The 26145-nt window shown below is 34.3% G+C and overlaps 1 protein-coding gene and 1 long non-coding RNA gene across 3 annotated transcripts; one reads left to right on the plus strand and one right to left on the minus strand.

Annotated features, from left to right (window-relative positions):
• Window positions 1-6107: 6107 nt before the first annotated feature.
• Window positions 6108-20377, plus strand: LOC120089853 (Transducin/WD40 repeat-like superfamily protein). 2 transcript variants are annotated; one of them, XM_039047266.2, is made up of 14 exons: window positions 6108-6610; window positions 6742-6868; window positions 7011-7051; window positions 7544-7634; window positions 7823-8664; window positions 9244-9375; window positions 9989-10061; window positions 10427-10466; window positions 10580-10652; window positions 10839-10904; window positions 11485-11562; window positions 11656-11828; window positions 18415-18461; window positions 19170-20377. In XM_039047266.2, exons 1-14 carry the CDS (start codon window positions 6285-6287, stop codon window positions 19788-19790), a joined length of 2730 nt encoding a protein of 909 aa, XP_038903194.1. In that variant the 5' UTR covers window positions 6108-6284; the 3' UTR covers window positions 19791-20377. The 2 variants fall into 2 exon arrangements, with proteins under 2 accessions (XP_038903194.1, XP_090163572.1); XM_090307446.1 differs by having other exon boundaries at window positions 6120-6610; window positions 11730-11828.
• LOC150032809 (uncharacterized) lies at window positions 15059-19994 on the minus strand. The gene is made up of 2 exons (XR_016524746.1): window positions 19013-19994; window positions 15059-15259 (listed from the first exon to the last, which is right to left on the minus strand). It is a non-coding gene; the product is annotated as an uncharacterized LOC150032809 (long non-coding RNA).
• Window positions 20378-26145: the final 5768 nt, after the last annotated feature.

A 26145-nucleotide genomic window follows, 5' to 3' on the forward strand; every position in this document is an offset into this window, starting at 1 on the left:
GTTTGTATAAGACCGAACCACGAAATGATTAGTCTCTTTATATAACGTCATTGATAATTGAGACTTACATTTCACTAGAATGAGCATAGGTGACATGACCTTAATCCTGGGTGAGTTGGAAACTTCTGCCTATGAGGGCGGTTCTTTGATTTGTATAGGTGAGAGTGACCAGATTGCCAACTCAATAAGCCTACCATTTGGGGATTCATCTAATTGAGGAGCTAGAAACCCAGCTACACAAGAGGGAATTCACTCCCTCTCCAAAGGCAGGGGTAAGTAGATAAATTTGTCCCTTAAGGGCTGATTCCGGGTCTTGAACATAGTGGTCACACCCTTTCCTGGCCCGAGAAGACTTAGTCATAGTAGGATTATGATTTATTGTTCATTAGAGGAATTAGTGGTACTTAAGGTGTTAGATGTAATTACACGGGACAAAATGGTGAATTGGCCCAGTTGTACTTACTAGCAATTTGTAAAGGGTCATCATACTGTTAATTGGTTTCCAAGAAAATTTGTTTCCAAGTTGGAAAAATGATTCATTATTATATCGTTTTACAAAATGAAAACTATCGTGTAAAAGTGTTTTACTAAACGATGGTGTCTCATAGCCTAAACGATCAGGAGTTCTAAGTTTACTATACAATAGTTACTCGTTTATTCATTGCTACACGATCGAGTAGTAAAGTCTATATGATAGGCTTCTTCTTTTTAAACGATTGAGTATTTAATCTATACGATAGACTTCATTCATCTCCCACTTGCTCGATCGTCTAACTCCTGCTTTCCTCAATCCAAAATCATACAGAGCCTACAACTCTTGGATTCTCATACTGAGAATACCAAGGTAACCATTGTGGTGGTGTTCTAGTTCGAGGTTCGAGGATTTAGATTCATCCAAACGTTTGTTGAGATCGTGTTTTGATCGTTGTAATCAAGTTCATATTGTTGAACCAATTGCTAAACGATCGAGAGATACTTGAAGAAAGATTCTTCAAAGGTTTACATACTCTATCCCTATTTGTTCATTTACAAGAAGCATGCTATAATTTATAGTTTATGCATAATCGTTTTTGTTTAGACTGTTATTGTTTGTATTCTTTCTCAATGGGATTTGGAACGATCCGCTCCCGCTCACTGGATTTTTGTTTAGATTTCCTTCAATAACAACATCTTGTCCTAAAATGTGAAAGGTGCTTAAAGATCTTTTGAGTGATTTGTTAGACTTTTTTATGAATGTCAAAACTAATATGAGGACAAATCCCAATCTTAGAAAGACCAATGGTTTCAAATTAGTTCAATGTTATAAAATAACAAACGAATTAACTTGAATGAGGATCTCACACATGCACAATTATGTTCCTTCCTAAACACTACAATACCCCTAAAGATATTATGTATGTCCGGATATAAGTAAAAAAGTCGATATCAAATTGAGAGAAATGCAAGTATAAAGAGTTTTTTGTTTTTAACTTTCTTTTTAAACAATATTGAAAATCCTTCTTTCATAAAGACTCTTCTCTAGAGGGGGAAAATCTAAATTCAAAACTCTTTATGGAAAACAAATTTTGAAAATTTCTTTTCTAGCCTTTTTGGACTTTTTCTTTTTAAGAGACTTTTTTTTTTATTTTATAAAAACTCTTTTTTTTTTTTCTTTTTGAAACATCAGTGAATTTCTTTTTCTAAATATCCTTGGGAAAAATCCAAATTTAGAACCCTTTTGTGATTCATTCTTGTTTTTAAAAAAATACTATTTTTTAGAATTTTTTTTTAAGACCATACAAATTTAGAACGAAATTTGCATGGGTTTTTTTAATGTTTTTATGTGAAAAAGAAAAAGGAAAACATTTTTTTTATTTTTATTTTCTTATACTATAGAAAAATCTTCTTTTTCTAAAGATTTCCATCTTGAAAAAACAAAAAATTTGACCTTAAAAACCTTCCTGAAAGGTTTTTTTTTTTTTCAAATTTTGACTTTTTGAGACTTTTTTTTAAAGACGTTTTTCCAAGACTTTTTCCTTTAAAAGAAAAACTCTTCTTTTTGTAATTTTTTTTGTTTTTGTTTATGTTTTTTTTTGAAAATCATAGAAAATACTATCTTCTGATAAAAACAATAAATTTTGAAACTTTTTATGAAATATTTTTTGACTTTTTTAAAAAGACATTTGGATTTTTTAAAGATTTTTTTAAAAACAAGTTTTTTTGGGGAAAAAAGAATTCTTTTTACTGTAGAAAAAAATATTTTCTTTTCTAAATTATAAAAACTTCTATAGTTTTTTCTATTTTCTCCAAAAATCTTACAAAAAAAATTCCTTCTTTTCTATATACTTTATTTTTTAATAAAAAAGTCTCTTTACGTGAAAATTTGTTTATGATTTTTTGGCTTTTGTTTTTACAATACCTTTTTTGAAATTTTCTTCTTTTAAAAAGAAAAATCCAAATTCAAAATCGTTGTAAAAAATTTTGGTTTTCTTTTTTTTTTTTGTTTTAAAGATTTTTCTAAGACATTTTATGAGGAATTTTTAATTTTTTTTTTTTTTTTTTGTAGTTCTTTTGGTTTTTTTTTCCGTTGTTTTGTTTAACAATTGAAAGTCCTTCATTTTCTAAAAACTATATTCTTGGAATAAAATTCAATTTCAAAACCTTTATGAAACAAATGTTCCATTCTTGTTTTTGTAAAAAAAAAAAAAAAAAAAAAAAAAAAAACCTTTTTTAAAAAAATTGGAAGACCATAAAATCTCTTTTTTGTAAAGATTGTCGTTAAAAAAAAAAAAACAAAACTCTTTATGAAAGGAAAAAAAATTTCCAGCTTTTTTTATCTTCTTTTTTATTATTCTTATTCTTATTATTATTTTCGTAAATTGCAACATCAAGAATGGACAACAAGCAAATCATGAAATAACTTACTAAAATAATGCATGTGATATAAACAAACCTATTTTTCCTAAAATTTAAAATTTGAAAAATCATTGATTTACTCCATAATGTATGATAGCGTAGGTTTGGGCTTTACATTCCTAGAGTAAAACGGTCTCCAAGCCTTCCAACTGCTTTCACAATATAGTTGACTTGAATGGAGATTTTCATGCGCTTGCACGGGAACCTGGTTCCATGAAGGTCACACTACTCAACCCCAAATCTAATCTTGAAAGGTATAGCCCGGGTAGGAGGCTTGTGAATATGTGTGGAATGCATGAAAATGCATAGCATGAAAATAATAAATTAATGTATTCACAAAATTATTTAAAATTAAAAATATATATATAAACAATCAAATAACAAACAAAATAGACAAATAAAAATGCATGGATAACCGAAATAAAGTATAACGGCTTTGACCCTTTAAAGATAGTCCCTAGTGGAGTCATCAAGCTGTCGCAACGTCATCTTGATGCAGAGCAACAACAACCCCTTCCTAAAGGTCTCTTTCGAAGTGAAAGGTTTCGTCAATCATTGTGATTGTGATTGTTCACCTATTTTAAAAGAAAGAAGAAAATTGTAGTCTACTTAACCGAAGTTAGGTTCGGGGGTCGTTGAGTGTAGGGTAGGTATTAGCACCCTAGAACACCCATTTGAAAACATCTTATTTTTGTTATCCAATTCATTTTTATCAAAGATGGTCTTTATTTATAAGAAAACTATTAATTTTATTAAGAAATGCTTATTCAAAAACTATTAATGAAATAAAATAAAATATGACTAATTGAATCGTTCCTAGGTAGACATTCTCTATGGATAACTTAAATATCTCAACTTAGACAGAACTATCACTTATAGTCAATTTTACTTAAAATTCATATCAAACTTTGTATTATTTTAAAAATACAATTAAGAAGATGAACATTTAATTAGCACCTACAAGTCAAAATAGATTTAGACAATATCTCACTAATCACCCTTCAACTTTAAGAATAAAGTCGAGTTGTGTTTTGTGAGGGGACAAACGTCCATTAATTTATTACCGTGTCGATGTTCGAATTTCCCAATTAGAGAAATATTTAATTCAATAATTTGAGATATTTGATAATCTTAACCCCGTTGTATGATTAACATGACATTTATAGAAACATCTCATGTGAATCAACCCCTATGAGTGATGTAAGCCTTCAAAGAAATATTATAATTCATCTTATAAATTTAGGTAAAATTGAAATTATATTTAAAGTATTCAAATATGAATGAAATCGGAAACTATTTGAAAGCTTTGAATTAAAACCAAGTTAAAAATCATTTATGAAAAATTAAAATTGAAATTGAATTGAGATTGTTTCTAGAAATTTAAAATTGAAATGATTCGTTTATTGAAATCAAACTGAATTTTATTCAGAGAATTCAAATTAAAAAACAAATTTGAAATGGTTGAAAATTAAATTTGAATAAAATGAAATTCGACTGAATTAAAACTAAGTTTAAAATTATTTATGAAAAATTAAAATTGAAAATGGAAATTGAGATTGTTTTTAGAAATTTCAAACTAAAATTATTAAAATTTCCTTAAATCAAATTGATTTTTTTTTAGATAATTCAAATTAAACAGTTTTGAAATATTTTGGAAGTTAACTCGAATAAAATTGAAATTCGATTGAATTACAACGAGTTAAAATTCATTTATGGTAATTAAATTAAAGTTGAATAATCTTTGCATGGCTCAATAGGAATCGCTTTGGAAATAAGAGACTTTGCTACTTGAACTCTTGGTCGATGGTTGATTAAGTTGAACTTTTCATCTATGCACTAATAGATTTGATCGATTAAGTTAAGCCTTCAGAGTAGACTTGTCGTCGATTGAGAACAAAAAATTAAATCAATAAAAAAAAGATGAAAATTGAAGAAGATGTGTTCGAAGCAAAACAAACTTTAATAAATCGGAAGTCATGATAATGTTATTTTGAATCTTGATTAAGATTAATAGAAAGTACAACAAAAATAACAAATCTCGGTTAGAATAATTAATATAATAGGATACTTTAAATTTTAAAACAAGATTTAAAAATTAATTAATTTACAAGATTAAAAAACAACTATTAAATCGTGAGATTTATGACAAATTATTCACTTGAAATGACGATCTTAGTTGAAGTTGAAAGTCTACGGTCTCATTAATAAACCTATCAAATTAATATACTACGACTAAAAGAGACATGAGAGCATTTTAGGATTTAAATTATAAAAATTAGAAGCAATTAAAAATAAATCAAATAAAATTTTAAATAATTATATTATATACTATAAGTTAAATATCGGTATAAAAATAATTGAAATAACAAGACTATTTTGGCTATAAGTTAAATATCGGTATAAAGTAAATTAAACATTGTAACTAATTTTATCTAATTTAAAATTAAAATAAATTGAACACAATTTACTTACTCCACAACTAATCACCTAAAATTATAACTACCAAAGTTACCATAATTATAAACTAAACCTAAATTTGGACATTTAAAGTACGCATCTAAAATTCAAATCATGTCAAAGTGTGAGGATAAAAATGATATTAAAAAATATAATATAAAATTTAGAGTAAAATATTTTTTTGGTCAATAAATTTTGGGTTTAATTTCAATTTGGTCCCTCAATTTTAGAATGTTACATATTTTGTTTTGAATTGATTTCAATTTAATCTATGTATTTTAAAATGTAATAACGTTGCCATTGAGATTTGAATTTTGTTTCAATTTGATTTTTAAGTTACAAGATTTACCGTTTTAACATTTATTTATTTTCACTAAATACTCCCTTTTTGTTTTGAGAGATAATGCCTATTAAATAATTTAAAAAATTTATAATTAATTTAGTTTTACTATTGGTCCTCACTTAAAAATGAAATTCTACTTCAAAATTATTTTAAATTAACGAATATAATTTAATATTAACGACTGAAAGTGAATTTTTAATGAAATATCGAAATTATAAATATAAATTTTGAAATTTGGAGACGAGAAAAAAACTCAAAATTCAAAATAAAATTGTTACATCTTAAAATAATTGAATTTAAAATTTAAGAAAGGTAAATTTGAAGTTGGTGGTTTAATTCCGAATTCCAAAGAAACAATGAAACTTTCTGTAAAAAATATACTATAAAAACCACGAAGCGTTTAGAAAGTCTCGTAAAAACAGCAGTCCCGTACAGCCTTACAGATGGTAGACTGATGATTAGGGTTCGAATCTCCGTAAAAGTATACTCCTTAATAAATCAAATTGGAAACCGTCTAGGGTTCGAATCTCCACAAGCTTAACAAAATTGGGAATTTCCAAAGCATTACGAAGGAAGAAGGAGAGTGGCAATGGAAGAACTTCAACCTCAACCACAACCATCCATTGGCACTAGCAGCAAGAAAGGGAAGAAGAAACCACCGGCTCGGGAGAAGAAGAAATCGGAGAAAACAGCTCAGAACAAACCAGGTGCTACTACTACTACTACTTCAGTCAACAAACACCAACCTACTGGTCGTTTAGATGGCCCCAAGGTTAAGGTTTCAGAGTTTGATCACTGTATTGAAAACCATTTTAACGCCATGGATACAATTGTCGAGCTCTGTTGTGAGGCAGAGGATGGCGGAATTGATGAAAGTGATATTCAGCGCTTTGCATCATCGACAATTTTTCTGAGGTACATAATGGCTGCATGTTAGTTTAATACTTGTTTAACTGTTGGAGATGTTGTGGTTTGTGCTTGGCATGCAATGTATTGAACATCGTGTTATCTTCTTCCTTAATTGTTTTCGAAATTTACTTAATCAGGGAATGGAGGTTCTACAATTATGAACCGAAATTTATCAAATTTGCTAGTGATTCGAGAGGCCCTGAGGGTAAGGATGCTGACATCACGATAACCTTGCCACAGTTTTCTTCTGCAGCTGTTCTAAAGGTGCTGGATTGTAGGCCATGTTTAATATTTTGGTGTTTTCTTTCTAATTTTATTTCCCCCCACTGTTTTCTTCTTTTTAGGTGATTAACTGTAGCTCTCATGCAGCCTTAAGAACTAACACAAGTCTTAATTTGATACACAGAATGGAGCACCCCCTGGAGCTACTACATCTCTGGACTTTCGGTATGGTGTTTTGGAGTTGTTTGTTTGTTTTTTTTTCGGAAATTATGGTTTTTGTTGGTACCATCGTTGGAAATATAAGGAATAACAAACTCTGTATTGAGTGTCAAGGTCCTCCAGTTTAACAGATGTAATGGTTACATAATGGCCCGTGTCTAAGGTAATTTATGTCGCAGCTAATGCACAAGTACTTTAGAAAGACTGCATACCATGGAAATATGTTATTTTGCTCTTTTGTCAGTAGGAATCCTTCCCTCACATTTGTGAGTGGAGCTTTCTGCCTATCATGTGATTAAAAATACGTAATGTTTCTGATGGGGTACTACTTTGAGTTTTGATATCTTCTGCTGTTAGTTATGGTAGTTTCAATTGGTGGGATAGTGTTGTCGATTGTGTATGAAGTGAAGCTACTTTTTTTTTTGGTGTCTGGTGTAATCGTATCTTCCGCAGTTGATGTGTACATTCAATCAATCATTTTTATTGATTTTTTGACAGAAACTTTGCTATGCACGTTGGTGGACCTGTTTGGGCGTTAGATTGGTGTCCTCAAGTTCATGAAAGGACCGACTCCCTTATCAAATGTGAGGTATCCCTCCTCTTCTATTTGTCTTTTTTTAAGCTAAACTGTATGGAAACCAAGTGTAAAAATTGTTTTATTCATCTTCATTTATGACTTTCATTTTCATTCACTTAGATAGGCTCTGCTTTCTTTTTGTTCATACTTTCTCTCTATTTATAAGTTCTAAAAATATATTGACTCAACTCGTATGACAGTTTATTGCTGTTTCTGCTCATCCACCTGGTTCTTCTTATCACAAGATGGGTATCCCGCTCACTGGAAGAGGTATGGTGCAGATATGGTGTTTTGTGCATGGCACTGAAAGCTATGAACCGACCAATGTAGAAGAGCCACCTGCAGACTTATCATCTCAACCAAAGAGGCCTAGAGGAAGACCATCTGGGCGCAAGAAAAATGGGGCATCGGGCTTGCCACCTCAACCAAAGAGGCCTAGAGGAAGACCCAAAAAGAAACAAGAAGAATCCAATGATAAGAAGGGTGACAGCTGCCCACTTGTTCAGGCCTTTTCTATTGAAAACCCGGTGGGTTCATCCAACTTACTTGAGATGGATGGTGTCCCCAAAAATTCTGAAAATATTGTATTACTGGAAAACAGTGTGGAAAGAGAGAGGAGTACCTTACAAGAAGTTTCTACATGCAATTCTGAAGATGAAGTTCCTGCGCAGAAGAGAAGAGTGAGAAGAAAAACTGAGCCTAAGAATCATGTTGGTGACGTGGGAATGTTATCACTTACAGAGAATCGAGAAGATGGATCCAATGCTATCAGTCTTGAGGCAAATGAGAATGTTGTATGTGAATATTCTGGGGAAGACAATCTATTATGTAAGAACATTTCAGGGAATGCTGTCTTAGATACTAGCTCAATTGAATTTTCTATTCCCGAGAGTGTTGCTTTGCCAAGAGTCGTACTGTGCTTAGCTCACAATGGAAAGGTAGCATGGGATTTGAAATGGAAGCCAACTAATGCGAGTACTGACAATTGCAAGCTCCGAATGGGCTACCTTGCTGTCTTGCTGGGAAATGGATCTCTAGAAGTGTAATTAAACAACTTTAACTGTCTCGTGACGTATTTGCTCAGTTACTATGTGTTTAATTTTCTTTTTGTTCATTCTTTTCCATAACTTTTTATTTATTTAATTTATTATTTTTTCCTGCGTATATGTAATTATTCTCGTGGGTTTAGATTTGGAAGTATGTTGGTTAATCTCCTCGATGTTTCCTTTTGAGATCAATTAAAACTTAGTGTTGAATACGACCCAGATTTTTACTGCTAAAGCAAGAATCGGTTTTCATGGAGTTTCTATCACAATGGATTGGATTTTTTGACATTACTTGTTTGCTAGGATGAATCACGTTTTATTTGAGCATGTCATAGCATAAAAACTACTTTTGAAGTGTGTGGTTTTTGAAGAAATTATATAGATACATTTACACTATATACAATACAAAGTAAGCCCTTAAAGTGCTTGTGTTATCCTAGTTTAATTGCTGTTCTTGATCCTCGGTTGTTCTGAGGTTTTAACTTTTATTATTTACTATGTGCCTCCAATGATTTACAATAACGGCTCTTTATTGGGAACTGCACTATATGATTGATCATATGAACTAATTGCAGCTGGGAGGTTCCTTTTCCCCATGCAGTGAAGGCCATCTATTCTAAATTCAATGGGGAGGGTACAGATCCTCGCTTTGTGAAGTTGAAGCCTATTTTCAGATGCTCGATGTTGAGAAATGCAAATACACAGAGGTATCCAGTGTTTATTTTTAATATAATGACATGACAACTCTTCAAGTTTAACACAACCCAGTTTTGTGAAAAGAAAGCCTAATGTGTTCAGTATTGCTATAAATTGAAGAGTAGAATAGGCTGCCTTAGAGATGGTAATTACTCTCTGCATAATTGCACATTACACCACCATCATGTACGGCCAATCTTCTCTTGTTTCTGATTAATTATTTTTTGTCATCGAGATATCTTATATAAGCTGGAAAACTTTTGAATGAAGTTCTTGGTTTTGCCTGTTGTTAGAAAGAGTCGTATTATGAAGTACATTTAAGACTATTCAGTTCATTCTTGTTGAATCCGGTAATTAATCTTAGGTTCCACGAAATATTGACATTTGGACATTTACCCTTTTTCCTTGCTGATCAACCACATCCCTTAAAGGAATTGATTGGATTAAATTTAAGTGATTAAGCATTCTTTTTCATTTTTCTTTTCTTTTTAAATATATTCTGGGTTATGACTGTTGTCATTGTTTTGGTAAATTTGCATTACGTGTTAGCTATTTCTCACGAGTTTATTTTTGTCCCTAACTTTCTTGTTACTGCTAATTCATTGTCCATTCTTGGTGCTGCAGCATCCCTCTGACAGTGGAATGGTCGCAAACACCTCCTTATGATTATCTACTCGCTGGATGTCATGATGGAACGGTTATTATTTAATTTCCCTTTTCTTTTACCGTTGTTCATAGCAAAATAAATAAATTAATTAATGACATTCTAAATGAGTTGTTCTTCTTGGATTTAGGGAGAATTAGTTCTTCATTTGGTTTCAGATATTCCTAGAACTGCTTACTCATTCTTTTGATAAAATGTTGTTAGGAGCATGAAAAAATTGAAGTTCCTGATGATTTCTCTTCCCAATGATACACGTTTTAATTTTTTTTTCTTATTTTTGATTGTCGCCAATACAACTTTTCTACTGACACAATTCCTGATCCAGCGTTGGGTAGTCCTTTCTCTTGTTGTTTTGAATTTTAATTTTATGATGACTAAAACATAGTTCATTCATCCAGGTTGCATTGTGGAAGTTTTCTGCAAACAGTTCCTGTGAAGGTTGTTTTACTTATCTGAACTTGTGTTTCTAATTTCTTCTCTTGTTTGTATTTCAAGTTTGGCATGTGCAATCACAATTGATATGGTCATCATTCTCTTTTTATTTTCTTCAGATACGAGGCCTTTACTTCGTTTTAGTGCAGATACAGTTCCAATAAGAGCTGTTGCATGGGCACCAAGTGAAAGGTTTGTAGTGGAGTTCAAGCTGAACTCATTTGGGTTGTCCAGTAAAAATAGTTGAGGTGCACCCAGACAATCTTGGATATAAAAAAAATTCCACTGTTAGATGACCAGTCTAAAATCTATTTTATTAAAAGCTTTTATGTTCAGGTTGAAATTAGAAGTATGCATATATTTTCTTATTGTGTGCAGCGGTTCTGAAAGTGCAAATGTGATACTTACTGCTGGTCATGGAGGTCTAAAATTTTGGGACCTAAGGTTGGTGGAGTTATTTATCTTATTTTATTTTTCATTATTATTATTATTGGGTTATATATAAAGCCAACTTTTCATTTAGACAAGAGGAAAGAATTATAAAAGGGCACAGAAAAAGGTCCCCACCGGACAAGGTGAGCACTTACTATACTAGAAGGGCATCTTATCCAAAAAATAACACCCAGTGGAGAAAAGCATTGTGTTGATTGATGAGATGGAACTAAAAAAGAGGGGGGAAAAGCTCCTATCCAAGGAATTACCAAAATCATTTCCAATCGGGAATAAGAGAAGATGAGACATAATTGTGATTTGTGATAGCCCAGATAACTTTTACACCATGATAAGGCCATAAACGATAATGAATAGAAAAAGCTATCAAAGCATCTTTTTTATCCTTGAAAATGCGGTTTTACTGCTTTCCTTCCATATGGACCATAGGAAGGCTCTCTAATGAAATTATTTCTTATTCCATTTATTCTTGTGCTCATTGCATATAGTTTACATTTTTTTGGTAAGTTCACATTATATTGTTTCATTTCAACTTTGTGGCATTCTGATGTTAATCATTACAATTCTATATCAGAGATCCTTTCCGTCCGTTGTGGGACCTTCATCCAGCACCGAGGATAATATATAGTCTGGACTGGCTTCCTAATCCTAGGTACGTATTTTATCTTGATAGAATGTGGATTAGGCACGTTAATGTATTGTATTATTAACTGTCTTTTATTTACAATGACCCTATTCTGGTTAGATGCGTTTTTTTATCCTTTGATGATGGAACATTGAGACTTCTCAGTTTGCTAAAGGCTGCATATGATGTTCCAGTAACTGGTCAACCCTTTACAGCGATAAAACAAAAAGGGCTACACACTTACTTTTGTTCATCATATGCCATCTGGAGTATTCAAGTGTCAAGGCAGACAGGTATATCTGCAATTCATGGTTTGTTAGCTTTAGTTTATTAGAGACCTGGTTTACAACATCAACCACTGTAATATTGGTTTTCCATTCACCACTAATGTTTTACGTTTACTGCTATCTATTGAAAAGAGAAGAGAAGAACAGAAACACGGATTTATGTGGAAACTCTAGATCAGGGAGAGGAGAATTTTTATTCTTTTAATTTTCTGATACACCGTACTCAACACAGGACAGGTATAAATAACCAAACAGAGAGAAACCCTAGACAGTAGACACGGAGTAAAAGACTAAAATGCCCTTAGGGCTAAAACACCATTTCAACACTCCCCCTCAAGTTGGGGCATAAATATCAATGAGATCCAACTTGCTAATATAAGTATCAAACATCTGTCTAGGTAAGCCCTTAGTCAGAACATCCACAATCTGTTGACTGGATGGAACATAGGGAACACAACTACTACCGTTGTCAAGTTTCTCTTTGATAAAATGTCGGTCAATCTCAACATGTTTGGTTCTGTCATGCTGAACATGATTATTAGCAATATTGATAGCAGCCTTGTTGTCACAATAGAGTCTCATCGGGTCATGACTCTCTTGATAAAGATCTACTAATACCTTCTTCAACCAAATTTCCTCACAGATACCCAAGCTCATAGCTCTGTATTCAGCTTCGGCACTACTTCTAGCCACGACACCCTGTTTCTTACTCCTCCTTGTAACGAGGTTTCCCTATACGAAGGTACAATACCCCGAGGTTGACTTCCTGTCAGTAGTGGAACCAGCCCAGTCTGAGTCAGTGTAGGCTTCGATGCATTTTCTATCATTTTTCCTGAACATCAAGCCCTTCCCAGGCGTTGACTTCAGATATCTCGGAATCCGGGTAACAGCTTCCATGTGTCTCTCACACGGGACTTGCATAAATTGGCTTACCAAACTCACAGCATATGAAATATCAGGTCTGGTGTGTGAGAGATATATCAGCTTCCCTACAAGACGTTGATATCTCTCCTTGTCCACTGGTACGTCGTCTACTGAGTTGACCAGATTATTGTTGACCTCAACTGGAGTATTTGCACGTTTACACCCAGTCATCCCAGTCTCTTGTAGAAGGTCTAACGTATATTTTCTCTGAGACACTGAGATCCCTTCCTTTGATCTTGCTACCTCCATGCCTAGGAAGTACCTCAAGAAACCAAGATCTTTAATTTCAAACTCTTCTGCCATTTTCTGTTTCAGCTTGTCAATTTCTACAGAATCATTCCCTGACAGAATAATATCGTCAACATATACGATTAACACTGCTACTTTCCCTGATGTTGATTTCTTAGTGAACAGGGTGTGATCAGAGTGACCTTGAATGTAACCCTGGGTTTTGACAAAGGTAGTGAACCGATCGAACCAGGCTCTAGGGGACTGTTTCAGACCATACAACGACTTCTTTAGCTTGCACACCTGACTCCCAAACTGCGCTTCAAACCCTGAAGGAGGGGTCATATAAACCTCTTCTTCTAACTCACCATTTGGAAACGCATTTTTTACATCCAATTGATATAGAGACCAGTCTAGGTTCACAGCAACAGAGAGAAGAACCCAAATATTATTGAGTTTTGCCACTGGCGAGAAAGTTTATGAGTAGTCCACCTCATATGTTTGAGTGAACCCTTTCGCGACTAATCTGGCCTTATATCTGTCGAGAGTCCCCATCAGATTTGTACTTGACTGTGAACACCCATTTGCACCCGACGGTTTTGTGACCTCTAGGAAGAGCAACCAGATCCCATGTTTTGTTGGTCTTGAGAGCCCGCATTTCTTCCATGACTACAGTTCGCCATTCAGGAATTTCCAGAGCCTTGTACACATTTCCTGGAATAGTCACAGTGTCCAGACTAGTAGTGAAGGCCTTGAATCTTGTTGACAAGCTACTGTAAGATAAGAAGCTTTTCATAGAGTACTTGGTACAGGACCTTGTTCCCTTTTGCAGGGCAATTAGTAAGTCTAGGGTGGCATCAATTTCACTAGTCTTGTTATCCTTTTCTCTGTATTCATCTGCTGCACATTTTCAGTCTCCTGAACATCATCAGGGGGGAATTCATTACTCTCATCCTTCCTAATTTTGTCAAGAGTCGCTGCATCATCAGTGTTCACTGCATTACTTTCAACAAAATTATTAGTATCAATAATATGGTTACCTTGAGTTGGCTCTGGTTCTGATTCTTGAACACTTTCCGGTGGAGCAGGAGGGGAAACTATTTCCTTTCATAGATTCTTCCGATAGTAGGTTATCCAAGGAACTTGTTTTGTAGGAAGGATAGGATTGTCAGGAATGGGAGGGCCAGGATTAGTGTCAGGAATTGGTTCAAGAAACAAGTCTACAGGAATGGAATAAGTGGATGACGTGTTAGTCTCTTCACTCGAAGTCTCCCCCTGAAGAGGACTAATAGGAAAGAAAGGTTTATCTTCTTGAAAGGTAGTATCCATGGTGATAAAGTACTTTTGAGAAGATGGCTGATAACATTTGTAGCCCCGTTGATGGAGCGGATACCCAACAAAGACACATTTTTAAGTCCTAGGAGCGAATTTACTGTGGGAACCATGATTATGAACAAACACAGTACACCCAAACACCCGAAGCGGAACATCTGGGAAAAGCCGGGTAGAAGAGAAGGATTCTTTGAACTGGGCTAAGGGAACTTGAGAACACGGGAAAGCATTCGATTAATGAGATGGGCTGTAGTGAGTACAACATCGCCCCATAGGTACGAGGGTATGGATGCAGGAATCATGAGTGCCTGAGCAATCTCAATAAGGTGACGGTTTTTCCGTTCGGCTACCCCATCTTGTTGTGGGGTATAGGCACAGAAGTTCTGGTGGATGATACCTTTAGAATTTAAAAACTCACGGAGGGACTCATTAATGAACTCACGGCCATTGTCACTCCGAAGGATAGCAATTTTGGTATTGAACTGGGTTTCGACCGTGGTGTAGAATTGCTGAAAGACTGTAGTCACTTCAGACTTATCCGTAAGAAGGAACACCCATGTAAGACGAGTGTGATCATCTATGAAGGTGACAAACCACCGCTTACCCGACATGGTTGTGATATTAGATGGGCCCCACACATCACTATGTATCAGGTGGAAAGGTTTATAAGGTTGGGAATTAAAAGACACCCGAGGTTGTTTTGCACGAATACACACATCGCAAGATAAAGATGAAATATTAACATTACGAAATAAATGGAGAAATAAATACTTCATAAAATGAAAATTCGGATATCCAAGACGAAAATGCCATAACAGGAAATCAGTTTCAGAAATAGTAAGGGAAGATAGTAAACAAGTGCTAGACAAACTCCTAGATGAAGCATCCTCCGAGAGGAAGTAGAGCCCCCTACTGTGTCAGGCAGTGCCAATCGTCTTCCCCGAGCTCAGGTCCTGAAACAAAACATTATCCGGTGAGAAAACGACATTACAATTCAGATCTTTGGTTATTTTACTGACAGATAGCAAATTATAAGATATCTTTGGCACATGCAAGACATTATGTAAAATCAACCCTTGAATAGGAGATAAGTGACCTTTCCCAGCAACGGAAGCAAAGGATCCATTTGCAATTCGTATTCTTTCGTTTCCCACACTTGGATAATAAGAGAGGAATTGATCAGATGATCCAGTTAGGTGATTCGTTGCTCCTGAGTCAAGGATCTATGATTCATCCCCTTCGACCAAGAAGCTAAAGGACTGAGAAGTACCTGATTGTGCGACATTGTCGGTTCCAACCATGCTCGACTCTACCTGGCTAGTGGCTGATGATGTACCATCCCCTGTTTCACTGACAAGGGCCCAACCGATTTTTGACTTATCATTCGCAGACCGTTGCTTGCCATTCGGTGGGCGACCGTGTAACTTCCAGCATTGATCTTTGGTGTGCCACGGTTTCTTACAGTGCTCACAGATTGGTGGGGATTTTCCATTCTGTTTGTCGCTCTCTGGTCCCGAAGACTTATCTCCAAACGCAGCAGAATCTAAATGGTTGTTGCTAGTGCCATTCATTGCCCTGGTTCTGTCCTCTTCTAACCTGACCTCTGAGTATACTTCCATTAGAGATAGTATTGGTCTCTGTCCCAAAATCCGACTTCGGACACCATCAAATTTAGGGTTTAAGCCAGTCAGAAAATCATACACCCGGTCCGCCTCCTCAATCTTTGAGTACTGAACTCCGTCAACAGGACAATTCCACACGACCTCACGGCACAAGTCCATTTCTTGTCACAGCAGGGACAATTTATTGAAATAAAACGTTACGTCAAGGATCCCTTGTTTGCACTCATGAACATGTTTCCTCAAGGTATAAAGATGTGAGCCATTTTGCCTCTGTGAATAGAGCTTTTGGACAGCTTCCCAAATATCTCGAGTAGAGGCTAAGTACAAAAATGGCTTCCCGATCTGGGGTTCCATGCTGTTTATCAGAATTGAGCGAAGAAGAGAGTCCTCTCCTTTCCATATACGTTCCTGGGGATCACCGGGGTTTAGTTTTGGTATTTTTCCAGTTAGATATCCAAACTTGTGACGTCCCTCAAGGACCATTCTTATGGATTGGGACTAGGAAAAGTAATTTTCGCCGTTAAGTTTCTCACCAATAGACATCCCTGTAGAATTCTCCACAGAACCAGACAGAATATTTGCTACAGGTAAAGTAGAGTAAGCATTTACCGGTGTTTCTTACCGGTGTTTCTGAGCATAAAGAGAAGTCTGAATGTGGATGAAAACCAGTTGTAGGATTTGTCGTGGATCTAAGGGCCGATATTTGCTGCTGTAAGTTTGCCAACTATTATTCAAAACTAACGGTTCCGCCAGAATTTGCCATAGGTTGGTTTTGCCCATAGATCTCTGGAAAGGTAGCTTCATTTTGGCTCGAGGACGGACCAAACGAAGAGCTGGGAACTGGCTCGACTGGACCGGATTTGGCTGGACCCGGTTTGGTTGAACCGGTTGGTTCGGTTGGACCGGCTGGATCGGCTGAGAAGAGTGGGTCATCCACGAACGGTCTGGAATGTATGCTAGGGTCGGTGGCTGACTTGAAAACGGAGGCTGGAAATCTGCTGAAGATCGGCAGTCGCGTGCGGTAATGTCGGGCTGTGCAAAAACTCCCGATGCTGGTGATTTCCTGTGCATCGATGGGTTCTGAGGCAAAAAATGGTGGAAATCAGATGGGTCGTGATCGATCGAAGCTTGTTGCCGATCTGTTGGTCTGGTCGAAGCTGTACTGATGGGATCTGTTGATCTGTGCATCATGGAGGGGCTCGGGTCTGTTTGCCGACCGGGTCTGAGAGCTCTGGTGGTCGGATCTGCAAAGGAAGTCCACTGGTTACAGATTTGAGGATCGGGTCGGGTCTGGTTGGAGGCTGGATCAGACATGGATTTGAGGAGTTGAGGCAAAGCGGCGTGAAAATAATCCTCAACGGCTTCTCTTATGGCTGCAGCAACTTCAGCGTACATGGATCCCTTCGTTCCAATGGAGGTTTCTGTTGGAGTCTCTGGTTTGTTCTCATCAATGACGGCCAGAGCTTCGTCGCCATGCTCTGATACCATATTGAAAAGAGGAGAAAAACAGAAACACAGATTTACGTGGAAACCCTAGATCAGGGAGAAAAACCACGATAGGAGAATTTTTATTCTTTTAATTTTCTGATACACTGTACTAATATAGGACAGGTATAAATAACCAAACAGAGAGAAACCTTAGATTGGTTATTTATATTGGGATTAGAACGCAGGACAGGTATACACTGTACTAACACAGGACAGGACAGGTAGACACTGAGTAAAAGATTAGAACGCCTTTAGGGCTAAAACTAACACTATCATCAGTGGTCTCTACAGCTCTAGTCTTGTAAACTGAAAATTTATTTATATTGGGATCATTCTCCTTATTATTTATATTTCTTCAAGTCATTAAATAATCTAGGGGGCGTTTGGGGCAATAAGTTAGTTATTATACTCTTAGGTTGTTATAGTTGGGTTATAATAGTTTGCGTTTGGATATAGATTATTTTAGTTTGGATTATAATGATATGTGTTTGAAGTGTAAACTATTTTAGCTTGAGAAGGAAATAGTAAACACTGTAGCAAATAATAAAAAAAATGATGAATGTAAAATAGTAAAAACGGTAGTAAATAGTAAATACTGTAGCAAATGAGGGTTTTGAAATAGTGTTGACTATAGCTAATTGGAGGTTTTGAAATAGTTTTTACTATAGTAAGAGGTGGTTATTATATTTTAATGATAATCTTTACCTCAAACGCCCCCTTAGAAACACATTCTCATCGAGTTATATGCTTATCTTGATTTAATTTTTAGCCACGTGGAAATAAGCAACAATTGTATCTTTCTGTATCACATTATGTTTGAATTTAGAAAGAAATTTCACACCAAAATACCAAACAGGGGATTTGTGGATTGTTGTTCTTTTGCTATCTACACAAATATTTTTTTTGGTTTTACTTCTAATTTTTAAATATCAACACAATCAAATGAACTATTTGATTATTGTCATGTACATTTAAGATGTAGCAACTGATTATTTCAGGCATGGTTGCATATTGTGGTGCTGATGGAGCTGTTGTCCGTTTCCAGGTAAGTTCAACTTGCACAGTAGATTTTGCTATGGAGGTGAAAGTTTGCCTCTTCGGCCCTTGCCGTTTATTTGGTCTTTGTTTTTTTATATTTTATCATTATTATTTTTAAATCTTAGCTTATAATTCTGTTTCTTTAACCTACTTACTTTATTGCTGAGTATTTATAATGTATGTATATGTAATAAACTATTTTTCCAGGGTCTAGATCCTAGTCCTGATCTAAGGGATGGTTTAAACAATCCCTTTTGTTGTTAGAATAAGGTGTATTGTCACAAAAAGATTAAGGGAACTCCGTGGAGTTACCAGGAATCTGGCTTGTACCCAAAAATATGCTTCTTTGGTTTGAAATAAGCATGAGATTGGAATATATCCAGTTAAAACTTAAAACCTAGAAATCTATGGGTTTCCTGAGGGATGGACGTAAGAGGGTGACAGAGTATAGTATAGATGCAGGAAATTATTTGATCAATTGAAAATTCTCAATTCTTACTTTGATAAAGATTTATTGGACCATAAAAATTAGTTTTGATAGTTGAAATAGAAAAATACCTGAAGAGTTCACATATGCCCCCTTTTTCCTCTATGCACCACAGATGAAGTTCAAAGATAACTATATACATTGAACACACTTCCATTTATTTGCATTGGTCTCCATAAATGAATTATAATTTCACTATTTGTTTTTCTTTTATGTTTAATTTATCAGCTTACGACGAAAGCAGCAGACAAAGAGAATTCACGCCATCGCACCCCACATTATGTGTGCGAATACTTAACCGAGGAGGAATCAACTATTACAATCCACTCTCCACCAAATATTCCATTCTCTTTGAAGAAGCTGTCCAACAAATCTGAACACCCATTGTCCATGCGAGCTATTTTATCTGATTCAATGCAGTCAAATGAAGGAAATCATAAAACTGCCACAGCTCCGGCATTGGAAAATGAATCAGCCCTTTGCTCAGATGTCGATGTCGGTGTTGAATCTGGAATTGAGGATACATTGATGTCCATCAAGAAGAAAAACCGAACTCAGTCAAAGTGCAAGAAGGGGGTTGAGAACCAAAAATTGGATTGTAGTGATGAGCCTAATGACGATGCACAGATGGATGCTGACGTAGATGGACAGACGGATGCTGCCGTAGTGCCTGGTTCGAGGGATCAATTTGAAAGTCTCCCGCCCAAATCCGTTGCAATGCATAGAGTGAGATGGAACATGAACATAGGGAGTGAAAGATGGTTGTGCTATGGTGGAGCAGCTGGAATTCTTCGCTGTCAGGAGATTGTGCTGTCTACCCTCGATATGAAGTTGATGAAGAAAAAATGAAACTTACAAAAAAACGGCTTGGCAAAAATGTTTGTGGGCAGCTGATTTTCACGAAGCGATTCGTGATCTTGCTCAATTCTTTGTACAGTTATAAGACCCAAGAAGCCATTTCGAATTGCAAAAGTTATTGCCATCGAGCTACGGTGCCTTCATCCTCGAGGGGCTAACTTATGGAAGCAGCTAAAGGAATAAAAGAGCATGACCTAACAGAAAGACCATTAACTGGGGAGGTGGGTTAAGGAGTTCAAGAGCCCAAGCAGATGAATTTGATTTGGTTTTGGATCTAGTTGAAATGGAACGGGCACCAAGCAGACATGGTTAAAAAAAAAAAAAAAAACAAAACTGTATCTTTTAGCCAATTGTGTATTCTAAAATGACTGACACAGAGCTCGCATCCTTAGCTTATAGGATGCGGGTTTAGTATGTCGTGAGACAATTCGGCTAGAAGATCAGTTTCTTTTAAATAAGGGGATGGGGTTTGTTTCATCTTAGGGACTTTTTATTTATCATATTTAATACGTTTTTTTCTCTTCTGTAATGTAAATGAACTTTTAAATAATGTTTCCCTCCTAAACTTTTTATTATCAGTTTGCATAATTTCACGAGTTTCTTCAAGAATTTGAAATGAAATTATGTTCTTGAATAGGAAGATCATTGAAATCCATTCAAATAAGAGTATGTAAACTCAACATATACATATATTTATACATTTATATGTACATGAACGTATTTAAGAGTGAAGATTGAACCTTTGACCCGAAGTAAAATGTTATAGTCGTTTTTGTTTCTCCTTGAAGTTGTTTCTAAAATTAACTTAAAAATTTTGTGGATAAAAGATGAGACTTGTATGGTAATTGTTGGATCGATATGGCAACCCGGGGGTGAATAGGGTTTAATTAATTTTTTTTCTAAATTAATCTAATTAAACTAATTAATATACTTTTTATAAATAATAAGAAAAATTCAATTAATGCAACAAAAAGATGACAAAAATGTGACAATTTAATTCTATCAAATTTTAGCAAATAAATAAGAACAAATTAAAACATACAATAAATTGCTTAAATTAATTGTAAAAATAAAAAGGAAAGAGTTAGAGAAGAAGACACCGCAATTTTTATAGTGGTTCGGTCAAACTCGACCTACTCCACTCTCCAAGCGCCTCTTGGAAATTTGAATAAAATCTTTTCGACTCTTTCCACGGATTAGAGCCCAATCGTTACAACGGGTTCAAGAGCAAACTCGATCCTTTCCACGGTTTAGGATCAAATCGGATCAAACCGTTACAAATGTTGGAATTTTTGAAGAACACAATACAACTCTCACTAGAGTGGATTTACAAGTTTAAGCACTTGGAGGAAGATGGTTTATATAGAGATGGAAAATTTTTTAGAAACCACAATTAATTTGGACCATTGGATTTTGGAAAAGAAAAATCAATAGTGGAGATTTTAAACTAAACTAGTCGTTAGATACAAACAAAATATGATATTAAATTCTTTTTTCTTTTGAAATTCATTTTCTTTTTAAAATTAATCTAAAAAATAAAAAAACATACCATGTGTCAAAAACTAGACGTTAGACACAAACATAAAATAATATTAAATTCATTTTCTTTTTAAGTTCATTCTTTTTAAAGTCAATCAAAAAATAAAAAACATACCATGTGTAAAAAACTAGCCGTTAGACACAGATATAAAATAATATTAAATTTATTTTCCTTTTAAATTTCTTTTAAATTTCAATTTTTTTATTTTAAATCAATTCAAAAATCAAAAGTCCATCATATGTTAATCTCTTAATGATCCATTATTCAACCAATATGCTGCCATATGTCTACATGCAAATGGTCTGGTTATGCTACGTCATCCACCACGGTATTTTCTCTATAGATTTGTTTCGGTCATATCGTCTTCGTTTTAGCTTCGATTTGAGTGATTCGAGAGGTGTTGGAATCGTTGTTCCGAGCTCTACGCTATGGACATATTAAAATACTAAGATTTTCAGTAATTAAAAATTGAGCTTGTTATCATCAAAACATTGGTTAATTAATTAATTTGAGATTAAGGGCCAAAAAACCAACAATCTCCCCCTTTTTGATGATGAGAAACCATTCAAGAAAAATAACTTGAAATACATGTAAACCATTTGTAGCACATAATAAAATTCAACATATCACCATAAAGATCATTCTTGAAATTCACTCAAAAAAATAAATTCTCCCCCTAATTAATACAATCAAAATCATAACAAATTTATAGCATATTTTTCTTAAACTTCTCCCCCTTTGGAATCATCAAAAAGAATAATTAAGAAAAATTTAGAACTACATAAATGTTTCCCTTAAAAACATGAACATAAATTTAGCACAACTCACCCTAAGAATATTAACACATGCTTTCTATATCTCCCCCTATCAAAATGCCTTCTAAAAGAATTAACAAGTAAAAATTATAAAATCAAGAGGCATCACAACGAATAATACCGAGCTCAAACCTATTTTTGCAATTCATTCAAAGGCTTGGTAAAAATATCCGCTAATTGATTATTAGAGCCTACAAATTCAAGAGTAATATTATCATTCTGCATATGTTCTCTAATAAAGTGATACCTAATATCAATATGCTTAGTCCTAGAATAATGTATAGGATTTTTAGTCAAATTAATAGCACTAGTATTATCACAAAATATAGACACATTATCAAACTTTAATCCAAAATCACAAAGAGTTTGTTTCATCCAAAGAATTTGAGCACAACAACTAGCAACTGCAATATATTCCGCTTCGGTAGTGAACCGAGAAACTAAGGAACTACCAAGAAATTGACAAGTCTCACTAGTACCCGCAAAATCCGCATCGGAATATCCTACCAAATTAAATTCAACATTTCTAGGATACCATAAGCCTAAATTAATAGTACCAAGCAAATATTTAAAAATTCTTTTAACGACATGTAAATGTGATTCATTAGAACAAGATTGAAATCTAGCACAAAGACATACACTAAACATAATATCGGGTCTATTATCGGTTAAATAAAATAAAGATCCAATCATACCTCTATAAGTTTGTATATCCACACTTACCTTTTTCATTCTTGTCAAGCTTAGTGGATGTGCTCATAGGAGTTTTTGCAATTTTACCTTCATTGAATTTGAACCTTTTGAGCAAATCCCTTGTGTATTTTTCTTGACTTATGAAAATACCATCCTTGAGTTGTTTGATTTGGAGTCCAAGGAAGAAGCTAAGTTCTCCCATCATACTCATCTCAAATTCACTATGCATACACTTAGAAAATTCTTCACACAAAGATGGATTAGTAGAACCAAAAATAATATCATCCACATATATTTGTACTAAAAGCATATCATTTTCTTTAGTCTTAATAAAAAGAGTAGTATCAATTTTACCCATTTTAAATCCATTTTCAAGCAAGAAATTACTAAGTCTATCATACCAAGCTCTTGGAGCTTGTTTTAAGCCATAAAGAGCCTTTTTCAACTATAGACATGATTAGGAAAATCAAAACTTTCAAACATCGGAGGTTGTTCTACATAAACTTCCTCCATAATATAACCATTTAAAAATGCACTTTTCACATCCATTTGATACAAAATAAAATTCTTATAAGAGGCAAAAGCAAGCAACATTATAATAGCTTCTAATCTAACAATGGGTGCAAAAGTTTCTTCATAATCTATTCCTTCCTCTTGACAATAACCTTGAGCTACAAGTTTAGCTTTATTTCTAATGATATTTCCATTTTCATCCATTTTATTTCTAAAGACCCATTTAGTTCCAATTATAGAAGCATGAGAGGGCCTAGGGACTAACTCCCAAACTTTATTCCTTTCAAATTGATTTAATTCTTCTTGCATAGCTAAAATCCAAAATTCATCATTTTCGGCATCTTTAAAACTTTTTGGTTCAATTTGAGAAACAAAAGCAAGATTATTAAACATATTAAGAGAGGAACGAGTTTTCACACCTTGTTCGGGATCACCAAGAATTAATTCTTTGGGATGGGAAGGAGCATACCTCCACTCTTTAGGCATGGATGAAGAACCAACTTCGTTCTTTTCGATTAAGCTCACCTCTTGCTTACTTGAAACAATTTCCTTGCCTTTGTCACTAACAAGTAAATCTCCAAAATTTCCTTCTAAAAAATCACTATAAATAGGCTCATTAGAAATAACATTGCAAGATTCATCAAATACTACATGCATAGATTCCTCAATTACTAAAGTTCTTTTATTGAAAACTCTATAAGCTTTACTAATAGAGGAATAGCCAAGGAAAATACCAACATCCGTCTTAGAATCAAATTTTTCAAGTTTTTCTTTGTTATTCAAAATAAAACATTTGCAACCAAAAACTTTGAAATACCCAATCTTTGGAATTTTGTTATGTCAAAGTTCATAAGGAGTTTTATACAAAGAATGTCTAATTAAAACTCTATTTAAAACATAACAAGCGGTGTTAATGGCTTCCGCCCAAATGTATATAGGTAAACCATACTCATGCAACATTGATCTAGCAAATTCTTGCAAAGTACGATTTTTCCTTTCAACTACACCGTTTTGTTGAGGAGTTCTTAGAGCGGAGAAATTATGAGAAAAACCATTTTCTTCACAAAAATTTTCAAAAACATTGCTATCAAATTCTCCTCCATGATCACTCCTAATTTTAGAAATCAAAAAACTTTTTTCATTTTGAACTTTTTTTGCAAAACTAGAAAAGCTTTTCAAAGCATCATCCTTATGTTTTAGCATCAAAACCAAGTAAATCTTGAAAAACCATCAACTATCAATAAGGCATAATAGTTCCCTCCAAAACTAGCAATTCTAGAAGGGCCAAATAAGTCCATGTGTAATAGTTGAAGGGGTCTAGTTGTAGAGGTTACATTTTTAGATTTGAAAGAGGACTTAGTTTGCTTACCCATTTGACAAGCATCACAAACTTTGTCTTTTTCAAATTTAAATTTGGGAAGATCTCTAACCAAAGAATTCTTGAAAATATTTGAAATTAAGTGCATGCTAGCATGTCCTAGTCTTCTATGCCATAACTAAGAATCATTATGCAAAGCCGATAAACATTTATCATTAATAGGACAATCATTCCAATCAATAGTATAAACATTTTCATCTCTATTTCCAACAAATATAACTTTTCTATCACTAACATTTCCAATGATGCAATTCTTTTTATCAAACACAACTCTAAAGCCTTTATCACACAATTGACTAATACTAAGTAAATCATGCTTCAAACCATCAACCAAAAGTATATTTTCAATTAAAATAGAAGATTCATTACCTATACTACCTTTACCAATTATTTTACCTTTTCGTTGTCACCAAAGGTTACAAGACCTCCATCCTTTTTGGAGAGAGAGACAAACTTGGATGGGTCTCCCGTCATGTGCCTCGAGCAACCACTATTCAAGTACCACTTGTTTTTCTTAGAGGCTTTCAAACAAACCTCATCATTTTGTTCATCTTCTTTGTCACTTTGAGTCATGAAGCAAAAATTGGCCATTTCTTCATTATCATTCCCACTTTCGTTTTCATCGCTATCATCCCAAGTAGCTATCATTGCTTTCTTCTTGGATTTCTTGGATGATTTGAGAAAATGACAATTGGTTCTAATATGACCCGGATTCTTGCATTCATAGCATATTACCTCATCTTTTTTGCTCTTTTCACCTTTTGACTCTTTTTGGTTGGAGTGATGCTTCTTGAATTGCTTCTTTCTCTTGATGAAGTTCTTATTCTTACGTAAAAGATAGGCAATATCATCTTCATCAAGGTCATCTTCATCTTGGGAGTCAACTTCTAAAGAGATGGTCTTTAAAGCTATACTCTTTTCTTTCTTTTTCTTTTCATCCTCCATGTTTTTCTTGATCTTTATCTCATGCGTCAACAACGAGCCTATGAGTTCATCAATGGAGAGAGATTTGAGATCCTTTGCCTCTTGAATGACGGTGACTTTAGGCTCCCATTGTTTAGGCAAAGACCACAATAGCTTCTTTATCTTCTCAAGATTTAAGTACTTTTTCCCAAGTCCTTCTAAAGCATTGACAATGTTAGTAAATCTAATAAACATATCGGAAATAGCTTCATTTTCATCAATTTTAAACATTTCATATTGATGAACTAACATGTCAATCTTTGTTTCTTTTACTTGACTAGTTCCTTCATGAGTAATTTCTAATTTATCCCATATCTCTTTAGCGGTTTTGCAAATAGACACTCTATTATACTCAACTTCATTCAAAGCACAAAATAAGCAATTAATAGCTTTGACATTTAAAGAGCATGCTTTCTTTTCATTTATTGACCATTCTTCCTTAGG

The sequence above is a fragment of the Benincasa hispida genome, chromosome 11, assembly GCF_027475165.1.
Source record: "Benincasa hispida cultivar pf3 chromosome 11, pf3_genome.v1.1, whole genome shotgun sequence".
NCBI lineage: Eukaryota > Viridiplantae > Streptophyta > Magnoliopsida > Cucurbitales > Cucurbitaceae > Benincasa > Benincasa hispida.